This window comes from Moschus berezovskii, chromosome 9 (genome assembly GCF_049115385.1).
Source record: "Moschus berezovskii isolate FMDL1 chromosome 9, NW_MosBer_1.0, whole genome shotgun sequence".
Lineage (NCBI taxonomy): Eukaryota > Metazoa > Chordata > Mammalia > Artiodactyla > Moschidae > Moschus > Moschus berezovskii.
Window position 1 is genome coordinate 100,730,508 of NC_142468.1, and position 22,061 is coordinate 100,752,568.

The 22,061-nt window shown below is 37.6% G+C and overlaps 1 protein-coding gene across 1 annotated transcript; it reads left to right on the forward strand.

The window, feature by feature from the left end:
* The first annotated feature begins 1,157 nt into the window (after positions 1-1,157).
* Positions 1,158-10,085, forward strand: LOC129563385 (olfactory receptor 4F6-like). The gene is made up of 2 exons (XM_088840217.1): positions 1,158-1,297; positions 9,131-10,085. The coding sequence occupies exons 1-2, from the start codon at positions 1,158-1,160 to the stop codon at positions 10,083-10,085; spliced, it is 1,095 nt and encodes a 364-aa protein (XP_088696343.1).
* Positions 10,086-22,061: the final 11,976 nt, after the last annotated feature.

Sequence of the window (22,061 nt, forward strand, 5' to 3'; positions counted from 1 at the left end):
CCTTCAAACTATCGTGTTCACTTCAAACCCCCTTTTCCGTACCATTTTCTCCAACCATTCCAGGTCATAATGAACTTTTGTGTCTCTGAATGCCAAGAGTCCTTCCTAAGGATTAATTCTGTACTTAACCAGCCAATCACCTTGTTTACATCACCACTTCAAATGTATATATTTTCTCCTCAATCAGACTCAAGTTCCTCAATATAGGAGTCCTTGTTTAGTACTTCTTTTCTGTTTTCTACAGCACCCAGCTCTGAGTTTGTGTATTACAGACAATAAATATTGACACTTGTTGAAGTAAATGTTCCTTATTCCTTCCTGGCTTGGATGAAATCCCAGGAACTGATTGTGGGGAAGGGGAGGACTGTAGTAAAGATTAAACCATAAGATGGTTAACTGCATAGGTAGTATTCATATCCTACTGAATGTTTTCCTGCTTATATATATATTTTTAAATTCTGTGAAAAAGTTCAAAAAGCATTATTGCACAAAATGTAAATAAATAAATATTTGAGGGAGGCCTCAGCCTCATGTGGGACTACCAGTATTTTTGTACAGTTATTTAAAATTCACAACGTATTTTTACTTACATTATCTTAATCTTACAACAATCCTGTGAGGTAGGTATTATTGTTTCCCATTTAAAGACTAGAAAACTGAGGATTGCAGAGTTAATGTAGGTTATCTAGTGTCTTACAACTAATAAGAGTCTGACTCCAGGTCAGTTCTTTTCTGTAAACACTTCTCAATCTGACTACACCTTAGAATGCCCTGGGGAACTTTTAAAATCGCAGTGTCTACACAGTACTTTCAGTGCTTACACAGAATGTCTGCGGGTAGGACCTAAGCATCAGTATTTTTTAAAGCTCCTCAGATGATCCCAGTGTGTGGTAGGGCTGAGAAGCACGGCTCTGTCCAGAGCAGTATTTCTCAGTCCTGCTGCCTAGAATCCCCTGGGTTGCTGCCTCAACTCCCCTCTTTCCCAGGCCAACTAAATCAGAATCTCTGGAGGGTGAGACTTGGGCATGAGTCTTTCCTAAAAGTTCCCCCAGGTTATTCTAATGAATGGTCCAAGTAGAGAATCATTCCTTAAAATGTAGAGCATAGCTGCCTCTCAGGCTAAAGAATGCTATATTTAAAATAAATAAACAATGATGATGGATGGATACGTGGACCATCCCCTGAGGAGTCCCAGGCTGGAACGAGAGAGGAGTGAGCAGGAAGGATGCAACACACAGGGTGAGAAAGGCCGCGCGGCGTCAGGCTTCGTCTGTGACCGTCTGTCGGGTTGCGCAGCGTTATGAGTGTGAAATGAACGTGCTGGTCTACTAGGGAAGACCTGCCGTTTCACTTCTCTCAGGCTGTCTTTCCCTGGGGCCAGTCCTTTAGAGAGTTTGCCCTCAGGTGTTGCTCAGCGTGTCCTGAGCTTCCCATCACAGTCTTCTGATACCTGGTACATGACCAGCCGCAGACCAGTGAACTGGCTGGCTGGGGCTGAGGATCTGTGATGCTCTAGTCTGTGGCTGCAGAATAAAGCCCTGGCGCTTTGGCTTTCTGGCACTGTATTTTCAGAGGTGTTAATCTGGAGATCTTTTAGGGATCCCTTTCAGTTGAAGTAAGAGGATAACTGAGTTAAGAGCTGCATCACATATGGGAAGGGAATATTTGGACAGATACTCATGGTAACTTTAGATATTCATACTTAAGATTAAAGTGTGATATTTGCCTTTGAGATATATATATATATATAGTTTTAAAAAATTAATTGGAGTACATTTGATTTATACTGTTGTGTTTCAGGTACACAGCACAGTGATTCAGGTAAACGCATGCATGTGTCCATTCTCTCTCAGGCTCTCTCCTCATGGAGGTCATCACAGAACATTGAGCAGAGTTCCCTGTGCTGTACAGTTGTTGCTGTTCAGTCACTCACTCCTGTCCACTCTCTGTGACCCTGTGGCTTGTCACACGCCAGGCTTCCCTCTCCATCACCAGCTCCTGGAGCTTGCTCAAACTCATGTCCATTGAGTTGGTGAAGCCATCCAACCGTCTCATCCTCTGTGGTCCCCTTCTCCTCCTGCCTTCAATCTTTCCCAGTATCAGGGTCTTTTCCAGTGAGTTGGCTGTTCACATCAGGTGGCCAGTATTGGGGCTTCATCTTCAGCATTAGTCCTTCCGATGAATATTCAGGACTGATTTCCTTCAGGATTGACTGGTTTGAACTCCTTGCTGTCCAAGGGCCTCTCAAGAGTCTTCTCCAGGACCACAGTTTGAAGGCATCAGTTCTTCAGCGTTCAGCGTTTGTTATTGTCCAGTTCTCACATCTTTACATGACTACTGGAAAAACTATAGCTTTGACTACAGACATTGGTTGGCAAAGTAATGTCTCTGTTTTTTAATATGCTGTCTAGGTTGGTCATAGCTTTTCTTCCAAGGAAAGAGCGTCTTTTAATTTCATGGCTGCGGTCACCATTCACAGTGATTTTAGAGTCCAAGAAAATAAAGTCTTGTCACTGTTTCCGTTGTTTCCCCACCTATTTGCCATGAAGTGATGGGATCGGGGGTCATGATCTTAGTTGAGTTTTAAGCTAACTGTTTCACTCTCCTCTTTCACCTTCATCAAGAGGCTCTTTAGTTCTTTGCTTTCTGCCGTACGTTTGGTGTCATCTGCATATCTGAGATTATTGATATTTCTCCCTGCAATCTTGATTCTAACTTGTGCTTCTTCCAGCTCGGCATTTTGCATGATGTACTTTGCATAGAAGTTAGATAAGCAGGGTGACAATAGACAACCTTCATGTACAGTTCTCCCAATTTGGAACCAAAGCTGCTGTACAGTAGATCCTTGTTGATGATCTGTCTTATACATAGTGTGTTGGAATAGGAAATGGCAACCCAGTCTGGTATTCTTGCCTCGAAAATTCCATGGATGGAAGAACCTGGTGGGCTATAGTCTGTGGGGTCACAAAGAGTCAGACATGGCTGAGCACACACGCATGCACACATTTAGGTTGTTTCCATGTCTTCAGTTCAGTTCAGTTCAGTCGCTCAGTCGTGTCCAACTCTCCGCGACCCCATGAATCACAGCACGCCAGGCCTCCCTGTCCATCACCAACTCCCGGAGTACACTCAAACTCATGTCCACAGAGTCGGTGATGCCATCCAGCCATCTCATTCTCCGTCGTCCCCTTCTCCTCCCGCCCCCAACCTTTCCCAGCATCAGAGTCTTTTCCAGTGAGTCAACTCGTCGCATGAGGTGGCCAAAGTATTGGAGTTTCAGCTTTAGCATCAGTCCCTCCAATGAACATCCAGGATTGATCTCCTTTAGAATGGACTGGTTTGATCTCCTTGCAGTATAAGGGACTCTCAAGAGTCTTCTCCAACACCACAGTTCAAAAGCATCGATTCTTCGGCGATCAGCTTTCTTCACAGTCCAACTCTCACATCCATACATGACCACGGGAAAAACCATTGCCTTGACTAGACGGACCTTGGTTGGCAAAGTAATGTCTCTGCTTTTTAATATACTATCAAGGTTGGTCATAACTTTCCTTCCAAGGAGCAAGCGTCTTTTAATTTCATGGCTGCAATCAGCATCTGCAGTGATTTTGGAGCCCAAAAAAACAAAGTCTGACACTGTTTCCACTGTTTTTCCATCTATTTCCCATGAAGTGATGGGACCAGATGCCATGATCTTTGTTTTCTGAATGTTGAGCTTCAAGCCAACCTTTTCACTCTCCTCTTTCACTTTCATCAAGAGGCTTTTGAGTTCCTCTTCACTTTCTGCCATAAGGGTAGTGTCATCTGCATATCTGAGGTTATTGATATTTCTCCCAGCAATCTTGATTCCAGCTTGTGCTTCTTCCAGCCCAGCGTTCCTCATGATGTACTCTGCATATAAGTTAAATAAGCAAGGTGACAATATACAACCTTGACGCACTCCTTTTCCTATTTGGAACCAGTCTGTTGTTCCATGACCGGTTCTAACTGTTGCTTCCTGACCTGCATACAGGTTTCTCAAGAGGCAGGTCAGGTGGTCTGGGATTCCCATCTCTTTCAGAATGTTCCACAGTTTATTGTGATCCACACAGTCAAAGGCTTTGGCATAGTCAATGAAGCAGAAATAGATGTTTTTCTGAAACTCTCTTGCTTTCTCCATGATCCAGCGGATGTTGGCAATTTGATCTCTGGTGCCTCTGCCTTTTCTAAAACCTGCTTGAACATCTGGGAGTTCACGGTTTACATACTGCTGAAGCCTGGCTTGGAGAATTTTGAGCATGACTTTACTAGCGTGTGAGATGAGTGCAATTGTGCGGTAGTTTGAGCATTCTTTGGCATTGCCTTTCTTTGGGATTGGAATGAAGACTGACCTCTTCCAGTCCTGTGGCCACTGCTGAGTTTTCCAAATCTGCTGGCATATTGAGTGCAGCACTTTCACAGCATCATCTTTCAAGACTTGAAATAGCTCAACTGGAATTCCATCACCACCACTAGCTTTGTTCGTAGTGATGCTTTCTAAGGCCCACTTGACTTCACATTCCAAGATGTCTGGCTCTAGGTCAGTGATCACATTATCGTGACTATCTTGGTCGTGAAGATCTTTTTTGTACAGTTCTTCTGTGTATTCCTGCCACCTGTTCTTAATATCTTCTGCTTCTGTTAGGTCCATACCATTTCTGTCCTTTATCGAGCCCATCTTTCCATGAAAAGTTCCCTTGGAATCTCTAATTTTCTTGAAGAGGTCTCTTGTTTTTCCTATTCTGTTGTTTTCCTCTATTTCTTTGCATTGATCACTGAGGAAGGCTTTCTTATCTCTCCTTGCTATTCTTTGGAACTCTGCATTCAGATGCTTATATCTTTCCTTTTCTCCTTTGCTTTTCGCCTCTCTTCTTTTTACAGCTATTTGTAAGGCCTCCTCAGACAGCCATTTCGCTCTTTTGCATTTCTTTTCCATGGGGATGGTCTTGTTCCCTGTCTCCTGTACAATGTCACGAACCTCCGTCCAGAGTTCATCAGGCACTCTATCAAGCAGTAGACTGCCACAAATAGAAGATTTTTTTCTCGGCCATTGATTTCTTATGGACAACACTTTTTGTTAAGGTGCTATTGTGATGTTCTATGAGTAAACAGCTGTTGACACACTTGTAAAACTTTATTTCAGTTTTTAAATGCATGATTAAACTACCATCACTACAATCTGAATTTGCTGGGTTATACATCTGGGACTCTTATTCTGTATTTTCACAATAAATTTCATTTTTAAGTCAAAAGCCAATACCAGGTTGTTTTAGACCATTTAAATAATACAGAAATGTAGGCCTTAGGAGATGAAAGCCACATGTATCCTATTTTGAGGATTCACTGTTTGTAATATTTGATGTGTAGTTTTGGAACTTTTTTTCATGCACAAACATAGTTTCATAAAAAGAATTCTGCTTTTGCCACTAGAGGCTCTTGATTTAATCCAGTATTTGGGTGGTTGTTTTAGTTGTTTCCAGTTATTTAAATACGTATAAAAGACTGCCATCAGTATTTTACCAATTTAAAAGTGAACTCCGGGAGTTGGTGATGGACAGGGAGGCCTGGCGTGCTGTGATTCATGGGGTTGTGGAGAGTCGGACACGACTGAGCAACTGAACTGAACTGATCATCATGTAACAGTTTTTGCAGGCTATGGAAATACACACACAAATATCTTACTCTAATACTTTGCCTTCACATCTAGATGATGATAACCTTATGATTACTCATGAGAACAGATCCTGAATTTTCATGTACCATCAAATTTAACTAAGTTTCTGAATTGCAATGATTTCTCATGTATGATAGCATGCAGTGCTTTGCTTTCTGTGACTGGCTTATTTCACTTTCTCCATGTTTAATAACAAGTTACTCTTGTGCCTTTTGGAGATGGCAGGAAATTTTTGCTTTTTAAGTTGAATATTATGCTAGTGTTTGTGTGTTGTGTGTGTGTATCACATTTGCTTTATCCATTCATTGATAATTAAAGAGAAAAACAGGAAAAAATAATCACCTAATTTTCTTACTACCACTACAAATTTTTATTTACTACTTTTTAAAAAACTGACCTTTTATTGGTCTTTGAAACAGTTTTAAATATTTTTTACATATGGAAACAAAGTGAATATACATTGTTTTGTATACCAGACAATGTATATTTTAAAATCTACATATTGCATGATCAAAGCCTTTAGATACAGGTTTGATTATAGCTCCTTTGAAATGTCACACCCACTGCACTTAACTCTGATGAGTGTCCTATTCATTCTCCCTTGTTCTGTCCAGTTCTAATTTGTTCCCAGTTATTGGCTATAAAAACCTCCATTCACTGCCCCTGTATCAGGGCCTCCTGGCACCACCCCTGCAGTGTTTCCTTTTGGCTGCAAGACCCACTTCCCATCCATTACCCTCACTATTTCCTTCCTGACTGGCCTGGCTGCCTACATGTCTGTTCTCGGCTGTAACAGTTTCAAGGGGCTCCAACCGGCTTATGCTGCTTTCTCTCTTAGGCAGTGAAGATTATGCCCACAGGAGAGCCCAGGCGTGGTGTGGAATGCCAAGGGAGGAGTGACAAGAGACAGCATGGTTGTTAGTGGTGTGGGGCCTGGAGGAAAGCTTAGTGGTGGCAATGCAAGTGGGGGACTCCTGGTATTCAATTCAGATGTGGAACAAGCATCAGTAATTTGGTTTGTTTCAAGATACAGTTCCGTTCCGTTCCGTCGCTCAGTCGTGTCCAACTCTATGCGACCCCGTGGACTGTAGCCTACCAGGCTTCTCCATCCATGGGATTCTCCAGGCAAGAATACTGGAGTGGGTTACCGTTTCCTTCGCCAGGGGATCTTCCCGACCCAGGGATTGAACCCGGGTCTCCCGCATTAGAGGCAGATGCTTTAACCTCTGAGCCACCAAGATACAGTAGTTTAATATTGTGTCTAAAAAAATAGAATGTATATTAGGTTGAACTCTATAAAACTGGCATTTGATCAAATATGAACTGACTGAAAGAATAATCTCTTATGGCTCAAACTAAATGCATATAAGCCTGGACAGGAACAATTTAGTGATAAGAATTAAAGATATGCATTTTCTATTTTCTCCTTAGACATACAAGTTTTAAAAATGGATTTCCTTTATATCTTTCTTGTGAACTTCTCAGTTTTTAAATGTCTGTTATTCATATATTTCATTGCAATGTATTTTATTCCTATATATGAGTAATAATACTCTTCCAAGATGAAAGAACTATGAATATTTAATTCATATTTAATTATGAATATGCTTCATTGCAGACATTTATGTTATTTATAAATTTTTTAATAATATTTTATCATTGATGCCTCTTGTAGCTTAACTGTTAGTTTATCTAGTTTCAATACACGAAGAAAATTTTCTTCCTTTATTGAAGTATAGTTGATTAATCATTTTGTATGTTTTAGGTATATAGCAAAGTGATTCATTCATATATATATGTATATATCTCTCTATATATACATATATATTCTTTTGCAAATTCTTTTCCTTTAGAAATTATTGCAAGATATTAAATATATTTTCTCTGCTATAGAATAGTTTTTGCTATTTATTTATTTTGTAAATAGTAGTGTGTATATGTTTTTACTTGACTTAGTCATAAACAGTGAAAATTTTGAAGTTTAGGAATCTAATTCTAAAGTAACTTCTAAACAAATTGAATTTCTTTTCTCTTTATCAGTGTATGAATGTGATTTTTTTCCTTGTAGCCTCATCCATGATTTCATCAATTTTTTAAACCTTTGAAATTTGTTAATACAGAATAGCACCCAACGCAATCTTATTTACATTTCTTTGAGTACTAGTGAGAGTTTTACTTTTCATGTGACTGTCAGCTATTAGGACTTCTTTTGTGTCAGTAGTCTTAGACGTTTTTCTCATTGTAAATTTGGTATACCATGCTTTCTATCTTTATCTATCTGGAGGAACTAATTTCATAATAGAAATATTAGTCATCTGTCTGATATTTTATAACTTGTTTTTCAGTGTGTTTTTAATTTTTATTTTATAGTGCTTATACATCCATATAAGATATCTATGTAGCTGTGTATGCAAACTTTGTACATATACCTGTATCTAAGTATAGTAAGAACTGAATATTATGGATAGTGCCAACTATTTTTCCTCCCTCATTTGTTAATGAGATATTCTTAGAATGACTTTTAGATGTTAAATGTTTGTTTAAATATTATTTTTCTTTCTTTTGGTTTGTTACCCTTTTTGATGTTTAAATATCATTTTGAAACTTTCTTGAGTTTATGATGAGAGGCCATAATCTATGTATTTACAAGTTTATCTGTTGTGCCAACACCATTGACTGAATAATTCACACTGTCCAAACTGGTGTGATATGGTTATGATTCTTCAATAGTCTATTGAGGTTACCCATTTATTCTGGCCCCTTCCTTCCATTCTTTACATAGAGGTTTTTTTAACTCTCTGAAAACAGAAATATGATCAGCTAGAGCTGAATATCCCCCCAGATTTTCTACTGCTCTTAGGGTAAAAAGCAGAATTCTTATTGTGGATTGAAGATTTCATCCTGTTTGGCCTATTTCTCTAGCCTGACCTTAGTCATGCATATTCTTGTCCCCCGGGCCTTGTGTCTCAGGGCCTTTGCACACGGCATTTCCAAAGTCTGGCCTACTCAATTTCAATGATAACTCATATTTTGCAGAGCCTAAATAATCATGATGGTGATGTGTCACATTATCATAGCCGTCTGATATTTCCTTCAAATTAGTTGTCAGAGACGAAACTGTATTTAAAGTTATTTAATGTTGATCTACCTGTATCTACTCTAGATCAAACCTGTAAAACTTCAAAAGTCAGAATTTCTGTTTCACCTCAGACCTTGACTTTGGACTTAGAATATAGTTGATACTCATAGGATATGAGTTACACTCATTAGTTGTGTTACTTGAAGAAATAAATTAATGCATGATATTTTCATAACATATTAATGGCTGTTAGTGAAAATTTTTTTCTTCATAAAACCGAATTTGATAAACGCTTAAATCTGTTCCTTTAAATAGTAACATTTGATAAATTCTTTGGTTATTTTGTTTCTGGATTTTAGGTACCATCAGAAAAAGCCAGTGTATGAAAGAAATGACACTTCTGTGTCTGAGTTTGTTTTCCTGGGACTTTCTGCCTCTAGACCAGTGCAGCATTTCCTCCTCGCCTTCTCTACAGTGCTGTATGTAACAGTTGTTCTAGGGAATCTCCTTGTTGTGTTTGCAGTGACCTTTGACCCTCACCTACATTCCCCCATGTACTTCCTTTTAGCCAACCTCTCATCTATTGATTTGTGTCTTTCTACCTTAACAGTGCCTAAGAGGATCTCTGACCTGTACTCTGGGCACAAAACCATATCCTTCCAGGGGTGTGTCACCCAGATATTTGTTCTTCACACCCTGGGTGGATCTGAGATGGTGCTGCTCACTGCCACGGCCTTAGACCGATATGTGGCCATATGTCAGCCCCTGCACTACCTGACCATCATGAGCCCATGGGTGTGCCTTTTGCTCGTGTGTGGTGCTTGGGCTATTGGCCTCATTCACTCAGTGGTCCAGTTAGCTTTTGTGATCCATTTGCCTTTCTGTCGTCCTAGTGAAATCGACAGCTTTTACTGTGACCTTCCTTGGTTTATCAGACTTGCCTGCATCGATTCCTACAGAATGGAATTCATGGTCACTGCCAACAGTGGGTTCATATCCATGGGCACTTTCTTCTTACTGATTATGTCCTACGTTTTCATTCTGGTCACTGTATGGAAACGCTCTTCAGGCGGCTTGTACAAGGCCTTCTCTACTCTGTCAGCACACATCACTGTGGTGGTTTTGTTCTTTGGACCATGCATCTTTGTTTACATGTGGCCATTTCCCACAGTGACAGTGGATAAGTTTCTTGCCGTTTTAGACTTCTCGGTTACACCCGTCCTGAATCCTGCCATTTACACATTGAGGAACAAGGACATGAAGATGGCGATGAGGAGACTGTGCAGTCAGTTCTTGAGTTGGAAGATCTCTTAAGTAACTCATGGGAGCACAGGTTATTTCAAGCAGCTTCATGAAATACAAGTGGTTATATACAAATTTGGGGCTGTTTTTTCTGAAGTTACCATTTTATAATTTAGACCATTGATTATGTTGTTACATTGAATTATCAAGTTAACTCTCTAGATAAAGACTTGTTTGTCAGCCAAATTAAAGCCTCAATAAGTATTTGGCTATTTTTGAAAAAACAATGATTAGAGACTAGTGTCTACTGAAAGTATGGCCTTATGCATCAGACTGCCTATATTCAATTAATCAACTGAATTTTATTAATTCAATTAAGTAATGTAGAACTTACTTATGCAAATTTTCAGAAAGTTGTGAAATATCTAACTCTCCAATTTAAATGCTGGATATGAATAATTAAATAATTAAATTCATAATTATTTATCATAAATTAAATTTATTTTTCTTTCTGAAAGACAGAAATATGTGTCTTTGAGTATTTATGACCTGGGTAAAAAACAGCAAGTGAGAAGTGGAGTAGAGAGAAAATGGATCAGATGCTGTAATAGAGACTGACAGATACTGGGAAGGAAAACAAGAAGGAGAACCTCATAAACAGTATATTTTATGAGTTTGAAAATATGCTTCCCTTGCTTGTTTCATTTCAAATGGACTCAAGTCACCTGCAGTTGACTTAGGACAGGGAAATTTATGTATATGTTGGTATTTCACAATTTTTGAAACTGTGACTTAATCCATCAATGAATATTCCTCAAATATCAAAATGTGTTGATCTGACTATAGCCTGGATGGTATTATTATTATCCAACAACTATTCTATCCAAATTTTTTGCTGACTGTTTTCTCTAGTAACTCATATAACTCTACCGTGTCTCAATACTTGGGTCTTAAATATGTGTTAGTGTGTATGATCTGTGTAAATTACAAAGCCTATTTAATTTTTGGCTTGCTTTGACAGCTAGAAGACTGAGCCAGGTTCACTGTGAAGCTATGAAAGGACCCTGTGTCCTGAGTATTTGCGATCCACAATTCTTTCAGGGTTATGCAATCAGTTTGTATTTCATATTTTTCCTGTTCACATTATTTTGTTGTTTTGATTTATATTTTTAGTGGATTCTTTTTAGGTACATTCAATTAGAAAGTACAATATAAAGCCAGAACTCTGATTGAGGAATTTGTCTTACTTTTGAAAGTAGCAGGAGAATGGAGAAGACTAAAGTTCTAAGCTCAAAAGTTCTGAAAGGCAATACTGAACCACCTGAACTCTATCAGATTGAGGAGCAAAAGATCTATTAGAATCATAATCCAAATGTGGAAGGGATATATCCAAGGAACAGGAGCAAACCTTAAATGTACCAAGTCTTATAAAAATTACACTGCAGAATCAATAGGGTAGTACTTGATCGGACTGAAGTGATCACACCTTAACATTTTATGCCTCAGAGAGGAAGGAGTGGATCATTTCTGAAGGATTTATTATATCAACGCTACATGATCTTTTATATACAATGTGTAACATAGAAAAAATTAATTGTGGAATATGCAAGAAGCAGGGATATGTGATTGATAATTAGTGGGTAATGAGTTAAGAGAAGCAGACCACATAAGACACAATTTGTGAAATTAGAAGAGAGCATAAAATAAGTTAAAAGATATAGTTAAAAGACATTAAGAATGTGAAAAACTGAAAAAAATTACACAGAGGAACAGAATATCTCAGAAAGAACCAAGTGATTTTAGAAATGAAAAGGAAATGTGCAATATTTTGAATTTAAGAGAGATTCTTTATTAAAATTTGCAAAATACAAAGGATCATGTCATCTTTAGAAAGGAATAGGAAATTGGTAGTATTTCTAGATCCATCGATTTCATATAAATGGATGTAAACTTGTGTAAGATTTTAAGGAAGATTTCTGAAGAAAAGTTTTCCTTAATGTAGTAATAAATTATTTATAAGTTCTGAACATAATCTAGTTCTTACAGGCTATTTGAACACTTCAGTGAATTAAGTGGATAGTTTATTCCAAAGCTACATTTTTTCACCTACCTAATCACTGACTCGATGGACATGAGTTTGGGTGAACTCCAGGAGTTGGTGATGGACAGGGAGGCCTGGCATGCTGTGATTCATGGGGTCGCAAAGAGTCGGACACGACTGAGCCACTGAACTGAACTGAACTGAATGATGAACTGCCTAACCCATTTATGACTAGGAAGGAAAAAAGGAAAATCTCTGAAGGTTGTTGATACAGACATCTTTGTATTTACTGGGCTTCCCTGATAGCTCAGCTGGCAAAGAATCCACCTGCAATGTGGAAGACCCGGGGTCAATCCCTGGTTTGGGAAGATCCCCTGGAGAAGGGAAAGGCTAACCCACTCCAGTATTCTGACCTGGAGAATTCCACGGACTGTATAGTCCATTGGGTTATAAAGAGTTGGACACAACTAAGTGAATTTCACTTCGCTTGTATTTTTTTTCAGGTTTAAATCTGATTTTATTTATTTATTATTTATTTATTTTTTTATTAATTTTAATTGGAGGCTAATTACTTTACATATTGTATTGGTTTTGCCATACAGTGACATGAATCTGCCCCGGGTGTACATGCGTTCCCCATCTTGAATCCCCCTCCCACCTCCCTCCCCATCCCATCCCTCTGGGTCATCCCAGTGCACCAGCCCCAAGCATCCTGTATCATGCATCGAACCTGGACTGGCGATTTGTTTCACATATGATAATTTACATGTTTCAATGCCATTCTCCCATATCATCCCACCCTCGCTGTCTCCCACAGAGTCCAAAAGACTGTTCTATACACCTGTGTCTCTTTTGCTGTCTCTCATACAGGGTTATTGTTACCATCTTTCTAAATTCCATATCTTTTAAAGATATTACACTGTTTCACAAACGTCTAAAACATGATGAAAGAGAAAAAACTCTCCAGATTAGGATTATGATTCAATTTCCTTTCTGAATATGATTTGAAATATTTAGTGATTACTTATATATATATGTTTATAGAAGATAATAGAATGTTATCTAATTGATAGACTAATTTATCATTTTATAAAGATAAATATAGCAATATAATTCACTAACTTATTAAAGAAAACTTTAGAGAAGGCCTATGCAAAATGCTCTGTTAAGAAATGCATTGAATAATAGAAAATTTCCTGATAGTGTGGTGAGTGTTGAAAATAGTAAGAATCAAAATAATTAACATTAAAATTCTTACTAATTTCAAGTCATTCTTGAGAACAATCAAAATCATGTTTATAAAGACTGGCCACATTTCTCAAATAGGAACTCATTTTTGCAATTCTAGAACACTAAAGAATTGATACAAAACTTTCTTCAGGAGATATACATGATTTCTATATGTGAATTAGGGAACTCTTCACAGTCTTAAGTAACAGGATAGGTGTGGCTAATTTAGGGTGCTCACAGAAGACATTCTGATAATTTGAGATGATAAGATACCAACAGAAATCCCCAGTCTGTCATCATAGCCACTTAATGGCATTTCTAATCTCTTTGTTTCGTAAAGTATAAATGACTGGATTTAGTAGTGGTGTGATGATAGCATAAAATATAGCAAGGAACTTGCCCACTCAAGTGTTGCTAAGTAGAAAAAGAGAGATGAAGATACAAGGCCAAAGAATAACATGACCATCATGACATGGGCAGTGCAAGTGGAGAGAGCCTTGGATGCCCTGCCCCTGGATTGATGGCAGACAGTGAGCAGAATATAAAAGTAAGAGATCAGCAGTAGAATGAAGCAGATGGTGGCCAGTACCCCACTGTAAGCATGAATCAACGTTTCTAAAACATAAGTGTCCAAGAAAGCTGGCTTGATCACCAATGGAATATCACAGAAAATACTATCCAGTTCTCTGGATCCACAGAAAGGCAGTTATATAGTTATAGTTAGTTGGCTTATTGAATGCACAAAGCCAGTGATCCATGATGTCATCACTAGCTGAATGCACATTTGTGTGTTCAGGATGCTAGAGTAATGGAGTGGCTTGCAGATGGCCACATAAAGGTCACAGGCCTTGGACACAAGCAGCACCATTTCGTCCCCTCAAAGAAAATGTCCAAAAAAAAAAAAATCTGACACATGCATGCTCTAAGGGAGATGGTCTTGTTTGCTTTGAGAAAGTCTGAGGTCAGTTTAGGAGCGGTTACTGATGAAAGGCATAAGTCAATGAATGAAAGATTGACTAATATTAAGTACACAGGGGAGTAGAGATGAAGGTCAGCAATAATTAGCAGCACATTGACGATATTGCCTAATATGGTGATTAAGTAAAGTGAGTAAAATATCACTAGGAGGAAGGCCTGGAGGTCCCATAAGTCACACAGCCCAAGAAAAATAAATCTGGACACTATGGACTGGTTCAGTTCAGTTCAGTTCAGTTCAGTCGCTCAGTCGTGTCTGACTCTTTGTGACCCCATGAACCACAGGCTGTTGCTTCTTCCATTTAGTTCGTTTATTCTAATTTTATCTGAAGAAAAAACATAAAAATATATTTTCTGAATCAAGCAGTTTTCTTATTTATTGCTGATGGAAGCATTTACTTACATTGTCACTTTGGAAAAAAACCGTCCTTTTCTTGTAAAGCTCAACACTCAAACATCCTGTGGTCCAGCTATTTCAGTCTCATTTGCACACTTGAGATAAATTCTTACAACTGTATATATGGAGATATTTATAATTATACATATAAACAGGACAGTGGAATATTATTCAGAAACAACATATAATATACAACTATATTAAATGACAGAAATGTAGCTTTTTGAGACATAGTAATGAATAAAAAAGAGGTTATCATAATTTTTATAAAGTGAACAGCAATAAAAAATGGTGCATTTTGTAGGGACTTCTATGTATAAGCTCTATATTTTAAATGATGTAAGTAACTCCAGCTGTGGGGAAGTAAGGATCAGGATGAGTATGCACACATTATCAGCTGTATGATATTATGAGCTATTTAGGTCTTATATTAGTCATGTTTTTATAGCTATAGTTTTGTTTGTAAATAAACAAGCAAACAAATTGAAAATAGACATTGAGGAATTTGTGAATATACTATGAATAAAGAATTATGATTAATTCAATGCTGTGGCCCTGAGGTTTCACATGAATATAATCTTCCTGTTGTCTGTAACTGAAGCTATTGATGCTACAAGTTTGGTTTAAATCCATTGATTTATCAGGTACCAAGGATGAAAATAAAAAGAAAATTAGAAAATAATAGATGTAGGAGGGGCTTTTAATTTCTTCCAGTGTGGTAAACAGGAATTTATTGAATATTTTCTTACTATGATCTGTGATCACTTTTGAGCACTTCAGTGAAAAAGAAATAGATTGTAGGTGGTGTATGATTTATCAAAGAATAAAAGTTTATGCCTAATTTTTCACCTAATCATAACTTAATAAGTTGTAAATATTATTTTAGTTAAATTACAAAGGGCAAAGTATTACTGCTAAGATAATTATATAAAAACTGTATTAATAATACTGTTAAAATAATTGTATGAAATAGGTATGTAATTTTCAACTCTACCCTAAGTAGGAAAAGTAAGCCTAAAGATTCTAAGAGCGTAGTTGAAAATCAAATGAGTTAGAGCAGAACTCACACACAAAAAATCAAATGGTAGGACAATTAAAATTAAAAATAAATGGGACAATTTATTTTCTTCTTTGAGTTGCTAATTTCACGTCATGGGAAAGCTAAACCTTTCTCTTTCTTTGTCACTCTCTGAATACCTCCCATATGCTAGAATTTTCACCCATATTGTCTAAAGTAATCTTCACAATAACCAAATAAAATAAAATAAGTGAAATATTTGTTACTATTCTGAGTTTGGCTCCCAGTGTAACCTGTTAGCGTCTCAGAGCTGGGACATAGCTTGACTGGAGCGCAATCCTGATTCTCTCTGATGCCAGTCCTTCATCTGTGCTGTCATTCTGTGTCTCCTGTTCAGTTCCAAGAGCATAATTCCATTTCCAGGGTGACTATTGACTATTATAGGCTTTGAAAGATTTCTCTCCATAGTCTCTATCAGGTTCGTTCCTGAGTTAAATTAGTAACTATCACTTTTCTCAATATTTGGAAATTTCTGTTAATTGCAGTTACAGATCTGTGCCTAGAACATAGTGTTCCTGAAGTCAAGAAAACTGTAGGCCCTGATGACTGTGGATCTGTGAGGACCTGAATACTACCTCAAAGAGGGCATCTACATAGCTGTGAGATTGTGTACTCATTTTGATTATGTAGAGAGTCCAGAAGGTCCACCAATACCTTGGAAGAAATCTTTGATATTTTTGAAAGTTATGCAACAATTCCTAACCTTTCTAATTAGTGTGCATGGAAATATGGCATTAAAACATTGTCTTCAATATGATAAGGAAGGGAACTAAGGGTGAAGTTAAGAAATTTAAGGTGCAGAGTGTATCTCCTTACCAGAGAGACACCATATTTGACCACATTTCTTCCCAAGAATAAAACATTGTCCATATTCTAAATAGAATCTGAAACAGAATCATATTGCATCAAAACGAAGAATCTACTTTCTGCTGTGACCAGCATTCATTGGGGAGTGTGAGGCATTTATTTAATATAGAGAGAGGCCTCTGGAGTAGGAAATTTTTCAAGCTACTCATGCCATGTTTCTTTGAGACCACTTCATTCTGGTCTCTCTGAATTAAGAACATCATCTGGAAAGTGTGCCTTTTGTCAAGGTTAGGGTGAGAACTGGTGAGGACAACAATAAAAGTTCTAATGGTGGAGTTAAGCACAGTTTTAAAACATCTCTTTGATTAACTTTTTAACAAAGAAAAGCATTATCCCAGAACTAAGTTGCCGTCTCTAGTCCCAGATGACTTGGGTGAGTGGACATGGGCTGATGAGCAGAGGGAGAGGGACTCGGCAGTGCGTGCTCAGTGGCTCCCTCAGTGCTGAACACCAAGCATGCCCGCTGTAGAGCAGTCAGTCGTGAACTGGGGTTTTAAGGAAGAATAGAGAGAAATTTTAAAGTGTTAAAAGTTTCTCTGATTATGTGAGCAATGATCATGATTGAAAAACGGGCACAAGGCAATATTGGGGCTTCCCGAGTGGCTCCCAAAGAATCTCCTGCCAATGCAGGAGATACAAGAGAGATGGGTATGATAGTGGATGGGGAAGAGCCCTAGTATAGGAAATGACAACTAACTCTAGTATTCTTGCAGGCATAATCTTTTGGACAGAGGAACCTGGCAAGCTATGGTCCATGGGGTCACAAAGAGTTAGACACAACCAAGCGCTCTCATAACAAAAGGGCAATATTAACAGTATTATTCAAAATAACAAAACAATAAGGGAAGCTTACCTCTTATTTTCATTTATAAAATATTATATGATTTAGTCTTATGGACAAGAATCCAACACTTTAGTAGTCTGAGAAGGAAACATGATAGTGTGTCTCTATCTGCCCATTGCTGTCACTTTTTATCAGAAGAATAAACTTGTTCACATATTGGTGGTTATGGTTTCAGTTTGTTTTCTATGCAGTTACATACCAACATGTGCACTTTTAAATATATAATATGGAGGAATCTTTTTCTTTGAAAGATATACAGTATTGACGGATATTTTAAATTCCAGTTACTCTAAAATAATATGCTTAAATATATTTTGTTCAATGTATATGGTTGTTTTTAGAGAAATTAAGAGAAAATTTATGTAACTACACATTTTTAGTGTTCTTTTCACACTTTGAGAATGAATGGTTAGGGTTTGGAAAGCAGACATGAAAACAATGACGTAGACGAGTGAGATTATTACATTTGACATTAACCATGTACATAGTGTCAGTGATGTCAATCCACCACTGGTCAACTTGGTTGATGATCAGGCAAAGGAGGGTCCTCTGTCTTGACACAGTTTCGAAACATCTGTACATTAAACTTTAGCTGACTATGTTTAGGAATGGAAACCAGAGATAATAACCCTTCAAGCCATTTATTTAGGTTCTGTTGTATGAATATCTTTAACATAGGGGAATACAAACATTTAATTATGATAACTACATTAAAATAACGTTGAATATGGGGTTGGGTGGAGAAGGAAATGGCAGCCCATTCCAGTATTATTGCCTGGAGAATCCCAGGGACAGGGGAGCCTGGTGGCCTGCCACCTATGGGGTCGCAGAGAGTCAGACACGGTTGAAGCTACTTAGCAGCAGCAGCATGGAGTTGAGAGAGCTCAGAGTCAAATACCTTCATCTCAGCTCCACATCAGCTCATCAAGAATGGGTGGCTAAAATGCAGCATATCTACAGGATGACTTTCTATTCATTTTCTTCCCTTCTCATTGTTAGAGATTTTTTTGCTAAACAGACATTTCACTATTTCTCAGTGATTGGAGACTCTGGACAGGTTCCCAGGGTTTATCTAAACTTCACAGTTACTTCCTCTCTATCTAGTGTATCTATTTATATGTTTTAGGGAGTAAATGAATCTTGTGTTTCAGCTCCACTGAGTTAGGAGACACAACAAGTGGAGGAGGTGGACATTCTATTCAATTAATGAAGGTGTTAATATTGTTATTCTTATACTCCTGTGACTTCTAGGACATGGGGCTTTTAAAGAAACCAAACGGGGCAACCAATGAAAGAGTAATCTAAAGAAACCTCTAGCCTGATTAAAACAACTTTAAATAAAGACAAACATTTGGAAGACAGTTTGGTAGAGCTTTACAAAGCTAATGATAGTATTGCCATATGATAAAGTAATAGTACTGCTGGGCATTTACCAAACTGAGTTAAAAATTCTGTTTATACAAAATCTGCATTTGAACAATTGTTGCAGCTTTATCCATAATTAGCAAAAACTAGAGCCATCCAAGACATCCTTCAGTCTGTTAATGGTTAAGTAAAGTGTGGTACACTTGTACAATGGAATATTATTTGGTAATAAACAGAAATAATCTATTATGTCATGAAAAGATATATAGGATCCTTAAGTGTCTATTGCTACATAAAGGAAGCCAATCTGAAAAGTCTATGTGCTGTGTGATTCCACCTGTATGAAATGCAAAACTATGGATACAGTGTTAGGTGGTTAGGTGGTGGTTAGGTGGTTGTCAGGGGTTCATGGCTTAAGGGAAATGAATGAATAAGTTACACCCAGGAGATTTTAGTACAGTGAAATTATTTTTTATGATACTGTAACTTTGAATATATTTTCTAAGACATTTGCTGTGTCTTCTGTGGGTGCCTGAATGGAATGACAGCCTAACAACAACGAGCTCGTGTTTGTTTCTAATACTGTTATCCAGTTAAAGGAACCAGGGATCTTTAGAGAAATGGCTATTGTAGGAATAGGAAATAAAGATGCCAGATAAGCCAGGAGCATCTTTTGGTCCCAGAAAATAAGGGGATGATCAAACATACATAAGGGCTTCCCTTGTGGCTCAGAGGTTAAAGCGTCTGCCTCCAATGCGGGAGACCCAGGTTCGATCCCTGGGTCGGGAAGATCCCCTGGAGAGGGAAATGGTAACCCACTCCAGTATTCTTGCCTGGAGAATCCCATGAACGGAGAAGCCTGGTAGGCTACAGTCCACGGGGCTGCAAAGAGTCGGACACGACTGAGCGACTGAACGGAAGGGAACGGAAACATACATAAATAAACTCACAATACTTGATGCAGGTATACATCAAAGAAGCTTAAGAGCCTAATGAAAATAAAACTCCCAAGAGCAGTTTCAGATTATAATCCAAATTATAAATACCCATGATTTCATACTGATGTAAATGATTGAATTAATTAGTACATGGGGTAGAAGAGTAACCACCCATGCAGGAGAATTAGAGATAAATTATGAAGCACACTACCCTAATCGAGGGGAACATAGCTACTCATTCCTTAAGTATGGGCTGAGTGTAGTGACTTTCCTCAAAATGCAGTGTGGAGAGTAAGGAAAGTAAATCTACAATGAGGCAACCTGAGAAACATTTCAGTCAGGTGACCAAGGTCAACATCAACAGATATAAATCATGGTGATGATATAGACACTTGATGGGAGGTGTCAAAATGGCAGATCACCTGTGGTATGCTTGCACTGAACCCATAACTCTGGTGTAATCATGAGAAAATGCCAAATACATTTCAGTGGGGTGATACCCTTCCTACTTTGCAGCTCCTCACAAAGTTAAACAGAATTACCATAAAACTCATCAATTATGCTCCTATTTTATAATCCCAAAGAATTAAAAACAAGTATTAAAACAAAATCTTGTATGTGAACATTACTAGGTAGAAGTGATGATTCCACAATATAATGAAAGCCTAAATGCCATCAGTTTGTAGCTTTCAAATGATTGATTTTACCTTATGTTAATTTTACCTTGATAAGATAAAAGTGAAGTGAAGTGAAATTGCTCAGTCATGTCCGACTCTTTGCGACCCCAGAACTATAGCCTGTCAGGCTCCTCTGTCCATGAGATTTTCCAGGCAAGAATACTGGAGTGGGTTGCCATTTTCTTCTCCATATATAAAATGCAACGCTAAAGAGATAAATGAGTAAATATTATTTTCCATTATGAATTAGGATTTTAGTTTCCACCTTTTTTTAAGCTCATTTTTAAAAAATCATGATAGGGAAATATGTACTTATATAAAAGAGAATGCTATTGTTCCAACATAAAGTTTTTGCTTATTTCTCTCTAGGCTAGATGTTATGTAGAAATTAGTCTAATTTTTTGTAAAATGAGAATAATAGCAGTTTAACAAAAATCAATTTTTTGAAACAATCTGTTGAAATGGAGCTCTTATAATAATGTTAAATGATATAAGAATTGTGATATTTGGTCTTCTGTGTGTATACATTACTTTTCTGAGCAGCGTTATAGAGTTAGATACATTCAGTATGTCTAGATTTAGTTCATGAATAAAGAATACACAGGGCTGAATGCTAAGACACACATTCTGTCCCTTTTCTACTATTAACTGGTAAATTACAACTTTATTTCTTCATCTGATGGGGAAGAATATTGTATTTCCATCTCACCATTTAAATAATAAATGAGATAGTATAGGTATAATATTCAGAAAAACAAAAAGCTTAATAGACATATGAGCTCATTTTTTTTAATATGTTATAGCATTGATCCAAAAAAGAGGCAGCATCGGTATAGGGATTAAATTCCTGATTCAGAATATTATTTCATTTGAATATTAGTTTTGACTTTAGCATATTGACCTTTGCCAACATATTTAATTTCTATTTTCCTAGATATTATTATGGCTAAAATGTGTTTGGAAGTGAAGTGGAAGTGAAGTGAAGTTGCTCAGTCGTGTCCGACTCTTTGTAACCCCATGGACTGTAGCCTACCAGGCTTCTCCGTGCATGGGGTTTTCCAGGCAAGGGGACTGGAGTGGGTTAATATTTCCTTCTCCAGGGGATCTTGCGACCCAGGAATCTAACCCGGGTTTCCTGCATTGCAGGCAGACGCTTTACTCTCTGAGCCACTAGGGAAGTGCTAAAATGTGTTTGGTAATTATATAAATGAGGTAAAAGCAGGTATAGGGTTTCTAGGAATAGTCCAGGAATATGCTTACAATAGAATAGTAAATAATTTTTACTAATGAGTGTCTTAATAGGCATTCCTTTTTCACTGGTATTGGTCTAAGTGATATTTAATTTATTAATAGATATTCAAATGTTAGGAGATGCTGAGTTTCCTTGAAGATGCTGTTGTCATCATTTATTAACCATAGCTTCCTTTGTTTCCCATTTACTTTTTCAATCAGACTTCTAATATTTTTTCTTCTCTTAATGCTATGGGAATTCAAGGTAGAGATCTCATAATTAACAGCCTGGGAATTCAGGTCACTGAGTCATCAAAGGGTCATCCAATGCTGTTGTTAAAGCTGGAGTAACTGTAAGGAGAACTAACCACAGAGATCAAAGGGGGAACCAGTTTTTAAGAGATTC